Below are 17,846 nucleotides of genomic sequence, written 5' to 3' on the forward strand. Positions count from 1 at the left end.
AATCGACTGCGTCACTGCGGCATTGTATTAGCTATTTGACAAGTTTATTACTTTTTCCAGATGCTTAACAATTTTTGTTTATAATGAGCAGCAGCACGGTCGGCTTAAAGGCCAACAGCCAATAGATGTTGTTTAACATCTTTGGTAAAGCTAGAAGCATCTGGCCCGACTGTCCCAGGCATTGGCGAAGCCAATTAGCACAGTTTACAATTCAAAACGTTGCTGAAGAATGATGGCCGACAAATGCGAGCACTAGATTCATTAATAACCAAACGCGTTCCAGCTTAGTAGACTCTATTAACGATAAGTGGAGTGTCGTTATATTATAACCGGTCTGATTTCTCTGATGACTCGCATGAAAGGACGGGAGCTGTTATGGCACAAGGTGCCAGTTCCTGTGGATAGGTCAACCTGACTTTCCACACGTTCCATCAAAAATATCGTAAATCCGATAATTACAGCGCCAACCTGCAAAAAACCCATCCATTCAAACTTCATAAAAAGCGATATCCGACAATTACAAAGATCGTATATATCGATACCATCAAACAATAGAGATGCTGCAACTGCTATGTCAGAATATCTATATACTGGTGGTAGCCGTAGATAAGCTACATTTTGCAGTGTAGTACTAACTCGGAACTTCACGCACCAGGAAGACTTACAGAAATCACAAAAGAGCGAGTCAAATCCATAAATCCTCCCGCAGATATTGTCAGCGGCTTCGTATAGGCTCTTTGTAGGAATGCGGCTAAGGAAATAATTTCCATATTATCGACAGCATCAGAAGGATTGTGGCTGGTGGAGGAAAGTTGTTCGGCTCTCATCATGTGCCGTTTGTGCGCCAAAGTTTGGAGGAATTCCAACGTGCATCCGCTCTTCAAATAGGTATGTAAGTATACGAAATAATTTTTCTGTCGCTAGCAATTGCTTAGAATCTCGTACATGATGATGATCATCTTGGTGTTCATATACCTGTAGCACTGTACTGCTTTATGTTAGTACTTATTGTATTAAAAAGTGTGTAGCAGCAGCTATAGGGTTCCTACGTTATATTAAATGATAAGGTTTTTGACCCAAATGATAAGGTTTTTTTTTGGTTTTGCTAAACCCAGAAACGCTGGAGAATGAATACCTCTTCGTTCAGTTGTATTGGGAATAACGGCAACAGGAACATAATATAAAGAAAGCCCAAAATCGAGAGTACGTAAACACAACAGGCTTCCGTTGATAACGAAGGAGTGAAAAACGATGCCAAAGTGGAAAAAACAATGCAAGCGTTTGTTAGAATACCGAGCAGAATTTGAAACGAAAATAACTGTTCATGATCGCTGCATGCTTCTATAATATCTTCGTGCAGACACCGTATTTTTAGAACATCGTTCAGAAACTGGACTCGGTTTATTTGATGACCTTTCTTGGTATTATCATGACTTAGCTTCTCACGCAACGCGATTATCTGCTTATTAAAGATCCTGCAAAACAACCATAACACTCGGGCAAACGCACTAATCTGGATGTACACTGCAAATGATAAAACCCCTCCCAGGAATTCTGCAAAAAAATAAAATGTGTAGCGCGCCCAAACCGGCGCTTGCAGTAGTCCGAATGGGACGGTTCGATACGCATACGACGACTTTGCAATCACTATAGCGCTGATGAATACACGTAGTCCAATTAGCAAGAACGGGATCAGGTACAAAATGACAAATAAGATTCGATTCACCTTTTCCTGCCGACGAGTAATACGCAGTTTCGCTACTAGCGCATTCATTCGTGTCAAGTATATGCTCATGTTGCGAGATTTCAAAGCGAAAACAAAAACCGCAGTACAGTTTTTGATAAATATCAGTATATAACGCACAGATACTAGTAAGGTGACAATCCGGTTATCCGATTGCATATATGACGTCCAGAATGCCTTGTCCATAAAGAAATAGATAATATCATGTAAAAGTAACAACGCTAGAAAGGTAAATATTGTAAACGTGGTAACAACCCGCCATATGGAAATTCTATGAAAGCGCTGGCAAAAGGTCCCGTTTTCCACTGTTTCATGACGAGGGATCAAATTAAAAAAGGTCAAAATTTGAAAGGATGGGAAAACGTTCAAAATGCGAGACGTTCGAATTACCCTATGATGTGAGGCCAGAGGAATGTTTCCTGGCGTGATGGTACGCCAAGAGAATTGCATCTGCATTGTTGCTGCTGTTGGACTGCAAATGTGACCCTTCCCGGATTTGAATTCTGGACTTACTACAGTAGTACGTGTATGTAGATTTATTCCTACACAGCAAAACGGTTAACTAACTGAGTAAAGCTGAAAACCTTTAAGCATGCATTTTATACTTTAAAATGGTCCGCTGCGTAAAGGTGTGCAGAGGTGTGTGTATGTGCTGTAGGTTTCACTAGCTGTGTTGTAACAATAAAGTCCCGAATCAAGTAATATGACACATTCTAATAAACTATTTTACGATTATTGAATTCCTGGCTCCGAGACAAGTGCAGATGTTCATATGTGTGCCCGGAAGTATTACCGAATAGACTTCTCGAACTACGTATAATAATAACCACACTAGTGCGACATTTTACCTGAAAATACACGACAAACGTGGCGCGGAATCAAGTTCGTACACAATACACGAAAATATGATTATACAGCGCAATGCCGTATAATCGTATATATACGAGCATATACACAGGCTACATAAAAGTATTGCCGAAATGTGAATTCGAGATGTAAAAATAGCACAGAGAACGTTACCAGTTATTGAAATTTATGTTTTGTTAATGATTTAGTAGTTATTAAACTGTAACGGGATTTCGAACTATAACGACCCAAACTTGCTGTAAAATGGGAAAGTATGCGGCGACGACCAATATTAATATGCGAGAGTCGGATTGCAACAGGAGATACTCAAACACACAGAAATGTGCCGATGCAGGGATATATATCCCTGCACATCACGTCTATAGAGATATCTCTAGACGAGCCCTTCAACCCCCTGCAAAAAGCAGCAAACATCAAACACTGCGCAATTAACAACAAATTAAAAGGATCAACAGATAACATTTTCATAAGCGTTATTATAAGGAGGACATGCCGATTGCATGCCGACGAGCGACTACAAAATAGAAAGGTTATAAACTTTCATGGAAGTGATATAAATATTTGTTTAATGAAATATCCAAATGTTAAGACGGGGTAAGCGCGTAATAGTAATTAACCTTATGAAAGCGCGTTGTTAGCGCTTACCACGCGTCTGTCTCTCACGCGCGTCAGAGGCGGAAAAACGCCTAATAACACATATACATCGTAGAAGACAGGAAAACGGCTGAACCGCCGCGGGTGTGGCCGCTTAAACGCGCATTTTACGCAGATTTTTTACCATAGGGATATATTCGCAATCGCACTCACATCTGCTTAATTACATTGAGGTTTTTTGTACTCATAAATCATGGGCCATGTTTTGGTTCGATGCAGCCATTACTGAGCAAAGTTTCGAGTCTAAACCTTCCAAGATATCGAAATATATTATATATTTCATATTATCTTGTGAAGTACATGATTTAACAAAAGAAATACCTCTGTTAGCTACGATATTAATAATTACTGGACGCAACCACGTAAGCATGCGTAAGAAGTTCTAACGTAAGTGGAAACCTGGTTTGTTACGGTAGTATGACTAATGGTAAGATCTTCGCAGACATTTTACAAATGAGTGCAAACAGGAAATGGCTGTGCCGAGAGGTGGAAATAAATAAATTATGATCGTAAATAACAAAGTCCAAATCTGCGCTTTTGCTAAAGTCTGTAAAATTGATAGACAACTGCAAAATACCGAATACGTCATTAGTTCAATACGTATTACAAAATTTTTAATACGTGTAATTAACAATACGTATGACAATACCGCTTAGGAATCTTTGCTCGTTTTAAAACACGAAACTTCGCTTCAGGCGTTCATTTGGGAGTTGGGGTGGCTTTAAGGTTTGCATAGGATATACATACGATGCATATCTGCTTTAGGTCGTATGACACATTCATTTTGCAAACGACAATGGTCAAATAACGCGATAACATGTTCATGCGCTTTTAAAAAGTGCTGTATACTCGTATGGCAATGGCGTATTAATTAACTGCTAAACGTTTGTGCATGTGGAAATTTGTGTGCAGCCAGATTACACTTCCACTCACAGAAAGCGGACCTTGTTGGTAAACTTAACAGTTTTACACTGGTACTACGTATCGGGATACTAACTCTGGATCTGGCTTTACATGTGATTGAATTCAAATTTATATACTTTGTATAATCATTCATGACGAAAAAACTAACGTCTTCTGGGCTAAAGGCAGCTGCAAACAAAGACCACGCTAAGGTGATTTCCGCTACCACATTCCAGGTTTCCAGTGTCGATTCCCCACAAACTCCCTCAGCGAGATTTCGCCATGCGTCGTGCTTCATTGAACCCTACATTTTTGTTCACGGTGGACGGTATGGATTTAGAGCGTTCCGAGATTTGTGGCGGCTGAATCTGTGTAAGGCGAGGATCTTTCGTTATTATAATTATATTTGTCTGTACATAAAATATACGAGTACTATGTATATATATGAGTATATACATGTGCATAAGATTTTATATACTAAAAATGAAGAGGATGGGAAATGCACCTATTTTTCAAGGAAAAAGGGATGAGTACGCGTTAATGTTGTTATCAGATAACAACACATGGGAAAAAGTTGAACCTGACAGCAGTGAATTTCCCGGACTGCAGGAGGAGCACTTTTTTGTGAAATACAAAGACGATGCATATTTAATTGTAAATGAGAACGGATATCATAATCTCTGTCAGATCGAAGTGTGGATGCTGAACCCAGGTAAATGGCAGTATGTCATATTTATATGCCTTTACATTATTAAATTATGTAGCGGGATATAGAATAAAATATATATAAATATTGTACATTTTTATAAATCTATATGCGCGTATCAGAAATAAATAAGTATAAGAACGTATCTGCATTATCTGTCAAAAATGTAAATCGATCTGTGTCAGTACTCATCCTTTCAGGGTCGGCAACCGCAGTATAAATAAGTCCGCCGTAAAGTTCTTTTTTTTATGTGTACATACATGCATGAGTCATGCATGGAAACGAAAATTAAATCGTTTGAAATAAGTGCACAATCATAACGCAAATTTTCAGTGTGTTTTGTATTGAATGCTGATTGAAGTAAAACAGAATGGTGCAAACTTCTAAGTATGTGTCTTTACTCTTTAGTATTAATGGTCACCATCACAAGACTGAATTGAATTATCAGTAAGAACAAATTATGGTTCTTGGCTTCTTGCTAGAAATGCGTTGCGCCATATATTTATTAAAATACTCTGCAAATTTAGTTAAAAGCTAACAATTTCCGGAATCAAAGTAATCTCTGTTTTCAAAATTAGGCAGTGTCGCATGGAGAAAATTGCGCACAGATAAACACTACGACATCCCTTTGGCAAGAAGCGGAGCAACGGGAAATATTGTGGATAAAAAGTTATATGTATTTGGCGGATTTGTAATTTTACATCAGCGACCGACTAATGCACTTCTGGAATTTGACCTTGGTAGGTAAAGCTGGCACACAGCCATACACCATAAAAACTTATTGACGTTTGTAGAGGTATACCATAAAGCACAATAATACGTACTGCACTGTTCCAGTTCCAATGATAACCATCCACTGCATATGTAATTAATCGTTCCACTGCATTTGTAATAAATTTTATGCAGTTATAAACCACACTTTTTATTTGTGTGTATATATGTACTATTATGTAGCGTACCACTGTACCTATATACTGTATTATTGCAATAATTATTGTCTTGTAATATTTTAAACAAGCACTCGTAGATTATGAAATTTCACAAAAGGACTATTTCTTATTTTTTTCTTATTTAATTAATGTGTAATTAATGCCAAGATATTCTTCAGTTTAATTTTGTAATTTAAGGATGGTATTCTGCTATATTAAGTAATTTACACCGGCTGTATTCTTCCAGACCAGTATAACTGGAAAACGATATGCCCGCATGAATACCCAACATCCACAGCGCCGCCACCACTTTATTCGCATTCTTCTGTCATTTTCGAGAAGGAACTGTATGTGTTTGGGGGAACAGCAGGTTACCGAACATACAGCGCGCTATGGAAATTCTGTTTGCGTAAGTACTTTAAAACGAAATTCGGGTATTAATTGGTATTGGTTCTGTTAATAATGTAGTAGTTAGAAATTTAAAAAAATGTTTTAAGGACAGTTCCACCATGTCTATATAAAATTTCAAAAGCATTTTCTGGGTGTGAAAGCTGAAAACTTAAAGATTTTTTTTATTGCAGGGTAATGTGATTTTACTTGCATAATATTTACGCTTTTGCAGTAATTTCAATATTTTGGAGACTATGCAGACTACTCCAATTTTTCGGAAGTTGTATCACAGTGTAACAGTATAGAGATACAAGCAAAATTAATTTTCTACGGATGATGACAGCAGATGTCTGCAGGTAATAAATTTTGGCTGGCTGTGTCGGGAACGAAGGGTCGCTCCCCTTCGGCACGTTATGGTCATTCGGCCATCGAAGTCGGAAATTCAATGTGGGTGTATGGTGGCCAAAATGAGCACGTCATCCATAACGACCTGTGGAGGTATGACTTTCCAAGTCGAACATGGACGGAATTTCAAGTAACAGGTTGCCCACCACTTGCACACCACACCGCTTTGATAAGCGCGCGGGAATACACCGATGAAAGCCGTTCCACGCATCCAGATGTCTCCAGTTACCCAAACGTCAGCCCGTTTCGCTACCCGCGTATTCTGCCAGCTGCCAGTATCCCAGATATTAGACAATACGCACGAACTATTTCCCAAGAGCCGTTAATCATTAAAAGTAAAATTAGCGACAAAGCCCGTTATCAGTATGACAACGATGCCATTGAGTTAACCGATATCAAAATCTTCGATGACCGCAATCTTACAGTCAGCACCATTTCTAATCGGGCAAAACCGATCACTGCCGCGAGAAGCACCGTCAGCACACACTCGCTGGCCGAAACGGAGTCGATAGCGGATTTTAACGCAACCGAAAACGGGAGCAGCAATACGATTTGCATGTTCCTTATTGGCGGGAACACGGCAAATGCTACTGGATTACCAAAGCCTTTAACCGTTTACACTCTGCGACTTCCTTATACCTAAATTGCAGCGAGTCTACGAAAAATAGATTAGATATTCTAATTTTGCTCAAATTTTTATGAATTCATGAGTATGTAAAAGCGCCGCTTGATTTTGTACAGTGTCCAAAAAAGCGATTTATGGAATTATTGAGATTTAAGAAGATAAACATCGGTAATGCAATTTAAAGTAGCCAACTTGTTACAGAGCAGATTAAGCGGTGAATCTCTGCGAGTCATAAATTTCTGATAGCGAAGCTAATTATCTCAAGGAGCAGTATCTGCTGCAGTTAACCAGTATGTATTTTCTTGACCTTTTCCCTATAAGAAGAAAGCATTTGAGAACAGTTTCAAGCATTTAGCTCATCGGTCCCACCTTGATGCTAGTTGTTCCACGAAGTTCACAATACATCCCGAATCTTGTTAAAGCATCCTTGGAAGACTGGCTCACGTGAATTTTCAACACTGTAATGACAAGCGTCGACGTGAATACAGCCTTGTACACAAGAATATCGTACCTGCAGTCGCTACGATCATCACGTTACATTATTTTTATACAGTTAATAATCAAGAATTTAAGGGCCTCCTCTATACCTTCACCGGTTGACATCATTCTCGATGCAGTGTTCATCGTATCTCCAAATCTAGGAAACAAGTCCATGGAAGAAAATTGGGTAATAAAGCTAGCAAGCACACTTTCCCTTACATGCAGTATCGCGGCCGGCGAATTCCAACGACAGCTGTGGCAACGGGGCCTGTAATAAATTCCATACAACAAACATTTTTTGTTTTGAGTCGCTTTACGAAAGTCATAAGAGCGTACCGGTATTAAATCCAATCTTTAATTGCAGTTGATGGTGTTTACATGCAATTGATTGAAATTGTTGACCAACTAAAACAAGCGTACGCGCCAGCTGCGCAATCTGTAAAACAAATTCAAATAACAGTAATATCTTTTCCATAACATGTATGTGTTTTACTTTATGACGAGATATTACGTGTATATTTTAATGCGTTTAATTTCAAAATATGTATAATAAATTCAGCCCCATCCGACTTGTGACCATCCAGCTTTCATGCTACTATTTCGGATAGGTTGTATTGCTTATGAAACGTGTTTTATGATACTGACCTGCCGCACATGCTCGTATCCATTTCGCAATGGAAGACCACTCGTAACCTAAAAAACATTCGTATCATATTCCCTTCAGTCCCTCGCTCACATTTAAAGTATTTTAATTTAAAGTAAGTAGCTATTTTTTCAGGAGCGTCAGCAACTTACAATGTATGAATCAGCAACAGTTTCCACTTTGTATACATCATAATCGGAAATTTTGGCGTCAAATATCGTGTACAAGTCATTCAAGAAGCGAACAATCTGATTTGGTGTAAAAGCAGTTGATAAGGTAGGAAAGTTGTTTATTCCAGTAAAACATATTGTAACCGAATCGTAGCGCTCAGGATACACCGTATTTCCGCTCATAAGAGATTTGGCAACCGCTCTACAAATTTGGAGAAAATGTAAAGCGTACAACATCAAGTAGGAAATTTAGATCGCGCAATTCGTTATGTCATGGTGTACAGTATGATACATGGTGTAGAACTGTTGGCTTCTTACTCTGGAAATATATCCGATAATAGTTGTTCACACTTGCGCTTCTCATCTAAGAAAGCTTCAGTTTTGGCGCCCACGGCTTCTTCCAGTTCGTTAGCATACTTTTCCATACGATCCAGAATATCGTCCATAAGTGATTTGCCGTGATGGAATTCGGGATGTTGACTCAAGAACGTCTGCACTTGTTGTATGGTATATCGCTCGTCCGGAGATTCCGAGCAACACCCGATTATCAAGGCTTTCACATTCTCTGGACAATTTTGCCATTTATTCCAGCGAAATAGTGGATGAAAAACGGAAATCACTGAGTTCACGATTTCTGCAAATACAAAGTGTAACAATATCAGCGTACAACAAACAAAAACACAGTAAACATTACCTGTGCAATATTCTTGAGTGGTAAAGCGACCGGAATGATACGGCAGACATTCGGTGTATAATTCCTGAACAACTATCCCGAAGCTGAATAAATCCGCCGGTTTGGATTGTGTGAATTTTATAGGTGATCGTAAAACTTCCGGCGCATTCCACAGCAGCTTTAAGACATCGCTCGCAAGTACGGTAGTTCGTTGCGATCGGCAGATGTCGATGTCCGTCAGTTGCAAAATGAAATAATTATCAATTATGCAATTCGGGGTTTTCAGATTGCCATGGCAGGCAATTGTTGATCCGTGTAGAAAAGTTAGGCTCTGCGGTCAGAAAGTCCCGTGATATGAATATACGCAAAGCAGTCATAATTAAGGATTTGGTTTACAAACCGCAGCGAGATGATTCACGAATGAGTTTTTTAGCCACGCATCGAGTTTAACGGTTTTGTTGTTAAGCAGATCCGACAGGCTTCTTCGTTTTCGGTATTCGGTTATCAGCTTGATACATAAAAATCCAGGAAGGAGACCCAGAAATGGCACAACATTAGGATGGTTTAATTTTATATACTGCAAAAAAAGCAATTGTGTTACTAATTTTGTAATTTAGCTAACACTGCTCCACAAATAGTTTTTTATGCGCAACAACGGTACAATTATAAAAGTATCATTTTCATGTGCAACTGTTTGCATAAATGCGTCTTGCTTTATATGGTACATAGTAAATATTAGTACTTACTATGACCTTTTGGCCACTGACCATGCGTATGTCGTACTTTTGCTATAGCGGATGTCGCAGTTGCATCGCATCCAGCTTTATGTATTGCACAACTGACCTCTCGCAACAGATGCCGCTCCTGATTATTAGGACTAAATGGCTTGGCGGTGTCAATGGATTTGATCCACACCTTTCGCTGCTCATAGTAACCAATGTGTCCGCTCGGGAAAACGCTGTTTTGTCCCTGTATCATCTGCAAATCCGTATTAGAATTTTCAAAACCTATAATGCGCATGAGTCAAAAACCAAAACAACCTTACCGTGGCACTCGATACCAAAGCCTGCGGGCGACCTTTTTGACTAAACCAGTCCCAACCTCCAATATAAAAGGGCACGAACAGCTTGGCATCTTCCAATTTCCAAGCTGTCTCCAGATCGTTTTGGTGGCGAAACTTTCTTCTGTAAAGAGTCACACTCTTTTTGTCTGACCAATTTTTATACATCAGCGTAACAAAAATTTGTGCGCAAAACATTTCTGAATACTGTATGAGTCGATGCGAAACCCAGCTAAAAATGCTTGATAATCAAACCTGGTATAAACATGAAGAATAACGCTTCCAATAAGGAGCAATGCTGTTATCGGTATCCATACAATTGCAGAATGGTTTTCTGTTAAAAAATAATTTCATCGTATGCCAAAAAATTCTTGAAATGCAGTCATATTGGCTAACCTGGCCGCTGAGAGCAGACTGCTTTATTCCCCGTATAACCGCAAACCGGCTCATCCAGTGGCACTTTTCCACCTGACCACGTAACAGTCTTCCCCGGCACCCGTGCCCAGGTAATCGTACAAGCATCGAAAACGTACACTTCTTCGAACTGACCACTGTCTTGGTTGAACGACAGCACTGCATACTGCACTTTTTTGTCTCCATTGGGATCAATGAAAATCGGGCCAGCCACATCGTTTTCCAGAGTTTTATTCCACATAAACTGGGAAACTGCTCTACCATCCAGAATATTCCCAGTTTCATTCCATACTGCGAAATACGCCTAAAATATTCAAACATATGCTCCATTGAAACCCTGAACGATTTCACTGATCCCATGCAATTTATGTACTGCAGTTAACGCGAAGTGGCTAGCAACTCGGTCCTTCTGCGGAAAGGGGCATACCGTCGACGCGCTACACTTTTAGACAAAACCGTAGCATATGACACATAAAGAAATTATTTTTGTACTTTAAAATGGGTTCAGTAATGGTAACGCATTTGTTTTTGCTGAGAAATTAGCTTTTAAAGTGAAAAATTTGAAGTCGATTTTCACAGAGTAGAGATGTGAAAAAAATTATTCTGAAACGGCCATTTTATAGAGTGAAGTATTAGAAACTTATTATACGGACAGAATTTTGATTGATAAAAAACAGAAAAAGAAAAAAAATCGGGGGTGCCAAAGAAGTGCCTGGGGCACCCTACCCCTGGATAGTTCTGACCATATCTGCCGAACAAAACCCTAAACAGAGATTCTGTCCGTATAATAAGCTCAGGCTGCGGTACTTTATTTAATGCAATTTTATTCGTAATTTTTGGCACACAAATGTATTCACAGCTGATTTTCGAAGTTTTTTTACGTTTTGTTCACTGTTAGCTTGCAAAAGTACACTTCTTTCACGGCTTTGGTGCCGGTACCGAGAGGTGCTGGCTGCCGCACACAAAAGCACATGCACATGTTGAGCAACGCAGAACAGGCAGGCAGCCATGCAGGCTGTTGCAGTCATAGTCACTAAAACGAAAGACTGCAATCAGACGGCAGATTTGCGTTTATGGCGTCTTTTGTTCCTCTTTCTTGTCAACAAGCTCAACAAAGCTCGATGGGGCAGTTGCAGATTTTGATCGCACCTGATTGCGATTACTTCAATGCCAACCACTGATGTCGGGGGCGATTGAAGGAATATGCCATCACTCACAATAAGTGCGGCGCAACCCATTATTTTGCGGTTCACCTTACGTGCCCCCCTCTACCACTAGTACAACTTTAATTTTTTGCGTGTTAACGAACAAAGATATACTCATTACAACTAGTATAAGGTCTCATACGCCCTTAGGGCAAGCGGGCGGCGGTTTTTAATTTTGAGTGAACAACGGCGCAGTTATTTTTTAATTTAGAAATAGTTTCCAGAAATTATAAAAATTATTTCAAAGCTTGGGGGAAACAGCACACTTTCGTGTGAAATCTCCCCAATTAATGTTGCGCTAAGTTTTTAAGCCCAAAAGGTGTCCATGCTAACGTGTCATCTGCAGATTAGAAAAAAACTGTCGAAATAGATTTTAAGGAGAATTCAACGTTTCAAATATCCAGAGCTGTTTTTGCAAGAGTTCGTTTTTCTGCCGCATTCACGAAAGCAAATAAAGACGCATGTTAAAAATGAATTCAAAATGTAATATGGGTTTTCGAGGAGCAAAGATTTGCGGTAACAATTAAAAATTTAATCGAATGTGGTGTTCGGATTTACCGCTACTGCAACATTAGGAAAAGTAATTTGATAAACTAATTAAAACTTAGTCAGTTTGGAATCATACAGGGGTGCTACTGCTACGCAAAGTTGGGCAGTTGCGTAAAATAAACTACCAAACAATTTAACACGTAGCATTGCTTTTGATTTTGCACTTTTCTAGCGTAACTGTTTATTGCAAATCTAGAAATACAGAAACCGCAATCTTTTGAAGCACCAGTAGGGAGCCGAGCACTTATTCAGGGGATGGGGTAGTGGTCATTCTGTGTATGCTTATAGCTCACTCTATAAAGTATTTCCCAACCGATATATGATTCGTAAACTTTTTTGGGAGCCGTTGAGGGTAACAAAATGTTGTTCGCTATCAGTTAGCCACAAAACCTTGAGCGATCAGGGTTTAAGCTGACGACCGAAGAAGGTATGTGGCAACAAAGATCTTATCAGGAGTGGTTGTCTGTGGCATTCCGCGACTGTCTAGAGAGTTCGAAAAGGAGGTCGCCCTCCACTTTGACAGTGCTCGCAGTCTAACTGAAAAGGTCACGCTGGCTAGACTGCAATTCAAGCATGTTAGGCATGATTCAAAGGAGGATAGAATGACAAAAAAACTTGGCTTATTACCATTAGACTACACCATCAAGTGAAAGGTTAAAAAAATTTCGCATAATAGGAAGGCTGCTCCTGTCCACAGGTTGACCAGAATTTTTATGCATGTCAGCTCTAGTTTTCACCTCACTGGAACTCGAAACACGCCCTTAGCGTAGAATATTGTAGTGGAAAAGATGCTGGAGACATTGAACAGCTATGTAAAAATTAAATAATTATTCATTTGTTGACGGTTGGCTTGTGGCAACTTTTGGAAAAAAGTGTCCCAACTTGGCGAAGCATCCTGTATCTAAAAGTGATGCATGGAAAATTTTATTGCGAATTCTAAAAATTGGCGATGATTCAGATACAAAAATTACAAAAATAATAGAGATTCAGATTTGATTGTACACTTATTGAATGAACAATTGACTGTGCATTAAAAACCGACTGCACGAATCAGCAAAAACAAATTTCAAAAAGTCATCAGATTAAAAACTTGATTTGAAAAAGCATGGCGCGTAAATTTATTTCTTTCATAGTACCTTAGAATTTAACCGTGAGTAAAAACGATTAAAAAATAAATTTGAGAGATAATTTATTCGTTGGGAGCCATGATTTGGTTTCTGTATGAAAGTTCATAAATATTACATAATTATGGAAATTGAATTAGAAAACTTCGTTATTAATTTTGGAATTTCATAAAACTTTTGTGCTTTAAAGAGCAAAAGTTTTGGTACATTTGAATTTCGCATTTTAAAGCGGCACACAAAATGTGGGAAACCAGTTTTTCTTCATTAAATTTCAAAGGCAACTATCAGTTTCTTTGAAGATGAGGCTTTAGATGTATATTTATCTAAGGTATTCTAACGTCCGATATTCCCCCAATCAGCGACCTGAAAATTGAGCAAATTTATTATTAATTATTCCCGTAGCTTGCTGCTTAAGATTTCCACGATTTAGTTATCCGGCTATTCGGTTATCTTATTATATAGGTTTTTTAACTGATTTGACAATATAAATATTTCAAAACGAAAAGCTTGTAGACTTGTAGTTTTTAAACTTTTCTAGGGGAGAATTTAAGTTTGAAGTAAATAGATATGTACGATTGGCTTTTTAATTTCTCAGAGGTACTTAAGATTCAGATAATGAACCTTAATGCTGAATATCCAAATAATTGAATTTCTTACAGGTAAATTACGAAAAAATATCTAGAGCTTTTTAAAATTATTTAGGAATGTTTAGAAATACTCAGAATTTTTTACTATTTAGAATTATTTAGAATTACTTAGAATTATTTAAAATTATTTAGAATTATTTAGAATTATTTAGAATTATTTAGAATTATTTAGAATTATTTAGATTTATTTAGAATTATTTAGAATTATTTAGAATTATTTAGAATTATTTAGAATTATTTAGAATTATTTAGAATTATTTAGAATTATTTAGAATTATTTAGAATTATTTAGAATTATTTAGAATTATTTAGAATTATTTAGAATTATTTAGAATTATTTAGAATTATTTAGAATTATTTAGAATTATTTAGAATTATTTAGAATTATTTAGAATTATTTAGAATTATTTAGAATCATTTAGAATCATTTAGAATCATTTAGAATTATTTAGAATTATTTAGAATTATCTAGAATTATTTAGAATTATTTAGAATCATTTAGAATCATTTAGAATTATTTAGAATTATTTAGAATTATTTAGAATTATTTAGAATTATTTAGAATTATTTAGAATTATTTAGAATTATTTAGAATTATTTAGAATTATTTAGAATTATTTAGAATTATTTAGAATTATTTAGAATTATTTTATTTAGAATTATTTAGAATTATTTAGAATTATTTAGAATTATTTAGAATTATTTAGAATTATTTAGAATTATTTAGAATTATTTAGAATTATTTAGAATTATTTAGAATTATTTAGAATTATTTAGAATTATTTAGAATTATTTAGAATTATTTAGAATTATTTAGAATTATTTAGAATTATTTAGAATTATTTAGAATTATTTAGAATTATTTCGAATGAGTACTAAAGATCGATGCAGCACATCAAACTCTACATTTGTAGTAGATATCGTGGTGGCGACCTCGGGGACCTGGGTTCGAGGTCCCCGAGTACTTTAGTTCGACTCAGCACATCAGACTGTACATTTGTAGTACATATCGTGGTGGCGACCTCGGGGACCCGGGTTCGAGGTCCCCGAGTACTTCAGTTCGACTCAGCACATCAAACTGTATAGGAATCACGATGAAAATCGGTGGCGACCCAAAGGTCACTCGGCGACCCAAAGGTCACTGTCACTTCCGTTACATAGAACCCTCAACATGTCTTGAATTAGAAACGCGGGCTCGCTTCGCTCGCCCGCTTGATTATTGCGTTATGTAGTATAAAAAAATCTCTGTAAGATGAGCTAAGGTAATTTTTGGGAATTATTTTGAAAATTCGCTAGCCACTTCGCGTTAACGAGCAATGCAGTACATAAATTGCTGCCACTCACCTTTGCAGCTTCCGTAATTGCCGAATAGGTATCCACAATATGCAGATCTTTCTGTAGCCGAATGTAAGTTGTATATACAGCAACCAAATAAATTTTTTTGCACAGCACCTGACCGCTCTTTTCTTTTATGGCTGCTGCTTGGTTTATCGTTGGCATAGTGAAATTGGTAACCAACGGTGAATTTACCGCCTTGGGAGTCACAACCAACAAGAACTGGAAAGCGTTCCTTACAATCTAAAAACCATACTTTATCTGCAGCCAGTAACACTCATTAAAAAATTAAAGTGTGTTATTTTATTATGACAGAAGGCAGAAGCTAGCAAAAGTGTGTGCAGCTTGTTTGACGTTACAATGTCGCTTGGCTCAAAGTACTGCGTTGAGAGATTTCCATAATAATCGTGCTGAAACGGCCATATCGTGATGTAGACGAATTCTTCGTTGATCATACCATAGCGATACGCAGTCACCTCCACGCGTAACATATCAAAAACAAAAGCCACACTTTTACTCCGTAAAATAGGTGCTTTAATTCAGCAGATTTACCAACAGCTTCTGAACTTCCAGCATCGGAGCCATTAGAAAAATCACTAAAAAAACGCACCGTAAAAACCTTCCGTTCTGAACAGAAAACTCGGGCGCACGCATACGGACCTCTTGTAAAGCTTTTTGCCGACTGCAAGAAAATCTCAGGATCCTTCCAGTTATCTTCATCGCTGACCGTGTCATAGGAAAAGTAAGTGGGGGTAAAATCTTTGTTCCATATCAGCATGTTGTAGACCGTTGATCCCACGCTGCTGTAGAAAGCACTGCTGGTCTCGTGAATGACGGTGACCCGGTGCCATGAGAATTCGCTAAGCAGGGCGGAAATGCAACCGGCAATATCCTGTGGTTGGTAAGGAATGAAACGGGTCAAGGTGGGAAAACGGACCTTGTCTTCGAGGCGCACATCCGCGGGAAGACTAATAATATTTTAAATGTGGTATCAGTGAAAAATAAAAATTATTCATAATCCTTAGCATGTTCAGTTTATTAAAACTAGCACTCACCTCGTGACAAACAGTGCGTTTATTTCTGTGAGAAACCCAACAAGTTCTAGTTAAACACGAACAACTTTATAAAACATTAAATAAAAAACAGTTATGATTATGTATATTTTTACATAAACTAATAAAAGAAATTTACACACACTGTAATGCACAGTCATTTAGGTTTAAGTGCAACTACCGTACTTGTTACCTCTTGCGTAATCTCCGATAAAGTTCATAACAGCATCGCAAGCTACAACGAAAGAACAAAAAGAATCGAACAGGTTTCTCTGAAAAACAAAGAAACAGTAAAATTTTCTAAAAATTTCTAACCTGCAACAAAAAATGCAGGAACGGAATCTTGTTCGGCTTCGATATAGTCAAAATAATACTTCGCTCCAAGTTGTCCAATCACCGATAACGTCTGATCGCAGCGGTAGATCGACGGATATATTTGACGATATTGGGAGAACTTCAAACCAGTTCCCTTGTATTTCTGATTAACATATTCAAATGCTGCATCAATTACCGGTCCTAAAATTTCGTAACTGTACGTATACTGCGTGTACGGCAAGTGAATAAAAAAACGAATGTCTGTGACATTCGAGCATTGTAGCCGTATTATGCCACTAAACATCAGGAAGAGAAGGCTGATAACAACGACAAAATTCATTTCAGTCGGTAAAGACAAAAGCGGTACAAAACTGCAACTGTGCGAGTACGTAAGCCGTTTTGTTGGCGAGTGCAAGGCTTATAACGAAATTAGAAATAACTCATACGCAGGTTGTTGCGAGATATCCAGAGATTTAAGGTCAAGCATTGTAATGTAAATTGTAAACTGAATCAACAGGAAGTGTCGACATGTCACGAGAACAGAGATGGACGATCGTTGGAAGTTCAAAAATGTTTATTTATTAATTCATCATCTAGATCTACGCAAAGGTAACCAATCCAAGCCGATATTCGACAGATTAATCGACTCATTCGGGACATAACTAACATAAAAACACGAAGTGGCGTTTTCTTGTCTGCTTCGCAGTCAGCGAAAACATTCCGTCGCGGACTCGCTGTGCAAATTACGTATTATTATTCGTGTACTATAAATTTGTAATTAACGGTATAGTTAGGGACCATACACAAACTACGTACAGAACGAATTTTCGGGAACGTAGTTTATACTTTATAGATAGTCCCTTACAGTATCTTCCTTTGTGTAACTTGATGCTTGTGCTGTGCTAAACCACCCCCCTAAAATGTGCGAATCAGAATCGTGTAACATTTTGGTTACA

The 17,846-nt window shown here is 37.8% G+C and overlaps 3 protein-coding genes across 6 annotated transcripts; 1 reads left to right on the top strand and 2 right to left on the bottom strand.

Moving 5' to 3' along the window:
* Window positions 1–62: 62 nt before the first annotated feature.
* On the bottom strand, window positions 63–2,350 carry LOC129591350 (uncharacterized). Of its 2 annotated transcripts, none has more exons than XM_055486978.1 (3): window positions 1,727–2,350; window positions 666–878; window positions 63–468 (listed from the first exon to the last, which is right to left on the bottom strand). In XM_055486978.1, exons 1-3 carry the CDS (start codon window positions 2,198–2,200, stop codon window positions 319–321), a joined length of 837 nt encoding a protein of 278 aa, XP_055342953.1. In that variant the 5' UTR covers window positions 2,201–2,350; the 3' UTR covers window positions 63–318. The 2 variants fall into 2 exon arrangements, with proteins under 2 accessions (XP_055342953.1, XP_055342952.1); XM_055486977.1 differs by having other exon boundaries at window positions 1,136–2,350.
* A 1,696-nt stretch (window positions 2,351–4,046) lies between these two features.
* Window positions 4,047–7,615, top strand: LOC129591291 (uncharacterized). Of its 2 annotated transcripts, none has more exons than XM_055486891.1 (5): window positions 4,047–4,540; window positions 4,722–4,880; window positions 5,453–5,614; window positions 6,051–6,212; window positions 6,550–7,605. In XM_055486891.1, the coding sequence occupies exons 1-5, from the start codon at window positions 4,321–4,323 to the stop codon at window positions 7,239–7,241; spliced, it is 1,395 nt and encodes a 464-aa protein (XP_055342866.1). In that variant the 5' UTR covers window positions 4,047–4,320; the 3' UTR covers window positions 7,242–7,605. The 2 variants fall into 2 exon arrangements, with proteins under 2 accessions (XP_055342866.1, XP_055342867.1); XM_055486892.1 differs by having other exon boundaries at window positions 4,392–4,540; window positions 4,686–4,880; window positions 6,550–7,615.
* On the bottom strand, window positions 6,430–17,716 carry LOC129591290 (atrial natriuretic peptide receptor 1-like). Of its 2 annotated transcripts, none has more exons than XM_055486890.1 (22): window positions 16,891–17,716; window positions 16,769–16,810; window positions 16,579–16,603; window positions 16,184–16,491; window positions 16,076–16,119; window positions 15,883–15,999; window positions 15,641–15,766; window positions 15,533–15,583; window positions 10,646–10,967; window positions 10,505–10,583; window positions 10,235–10,373; window positions 10,033–10,167; window positions 9,590–9,766; window positions 9,211–9,520; window positions 8,835–9,150; window positions 8,499–8,718; window positions 8,349–8,396; window positions 8,040–8,139; window positions 7,923–7,971; window positions 7,811–7,860; window positions 7,593–7,681; window positions 6,430–7,537 (listed from the first exon to the last, which is right to left on the bottom strand). In XM_055486890.1, exons 1-22 carry the CDS (start codon window positions 17,228–17,230, stop codon window positions 7,484–7,486), a joined length of 3,141 nt encoding a protein of 1,046 aa, XP_055342865.1. In that variant the 5' UTR covers window positions 17,231–17,716; the 3' UTR covers window positions 6,430–7,483. The 2 variants fall into 2 exon arrangements, with proteins under 2 accessions (XP_055342865.1, XP_055342864.1); XM_055486889.1 differs by having other exon boundaries at window positions 16,579–16,624.
* Between the last annotated feature and the right edge of the window lie 130 nt (window positions 17,717–17,846).

Source organism: Paramacrobiotus metropolitanus, unplaced genomic scaffold, assembly GCF_019649055.1.
Source record: "Paramacrobiotus metropolitanus isolate TYO unplaced genomic scaffold, Prichtersi_v1.0 Parri_scaffold0000045, whole genome shotgun sequence".
Lineage (NCBI taxonomy): Eukaryota > Metazoa > Tardigrada > Eutardigrada > Parachela > Macrobiotidae > Paramacrobiotus > Paramacrobiotus metropolitanus.

Coding starts and splice junctions, on each gene's coding strand:
- LOC129591350 (XM_055486977.1), bottom strand. CDS start 2,200: ATGCAGATGCAATTCTCTTGGCGTACCATCACGCCAGGAAACATTCCT. Junction 879..1,135: donor CAATACAACTGAACGAAGAG/GTATTCATTCTC, acceptor ACCTATTTGAAG/AGCGGATGCACGTTGGAATT. Junction 469..665: donor CTCGCTCTTTTGTGATTTCT/GTAAGTCTTCCT, acceptor GGTTTTTTGCAG/GTTGGCGCTGTAATTATCGG.
- LOC129591290 (XM_055486889.1), bottom strand. CDS start 17,230: ATGAATTTTGTCGTTGTTATCAGCCTTCTCTTCCTGATGTTTAGTGGC. Junction 16,120..16,183: donor GGCAAAAAGCTTTACAAGAG/GTCCGTATGCGT, acceptor GCGTTTTTTTAG/TGATTTTTCTAATGGCTCCG. Junction 15,767..15,882: donor ACTTTGAGCCAAGCGACATT/GTAACGTCAAAC, acceptor TATGGTTTTTAG/ATTGTAAGGAACGCTTTCCA.
- LOC129591291 (XM_055486891.1), top strand. CDS start 4,321: ATGACGAAAAAACTAACGTCTTCTGGGCTAAAGGCAGCTGCAAACAAA. Junction 4,541..4,721: donor TTTGTGGCGGCTGAATCTGT/GTAAGGCGAGGA, acceptor TGTTGTTATCAG/ATAACAACACATGGGAAAAA. Junction 4,881..5,452: donor AGTGTGGATGCTGAACCCAG/GTAAATGGCAGT, acceptor TTTCAAAATTAG/GCAGTGTCGCATGGAGAAAA.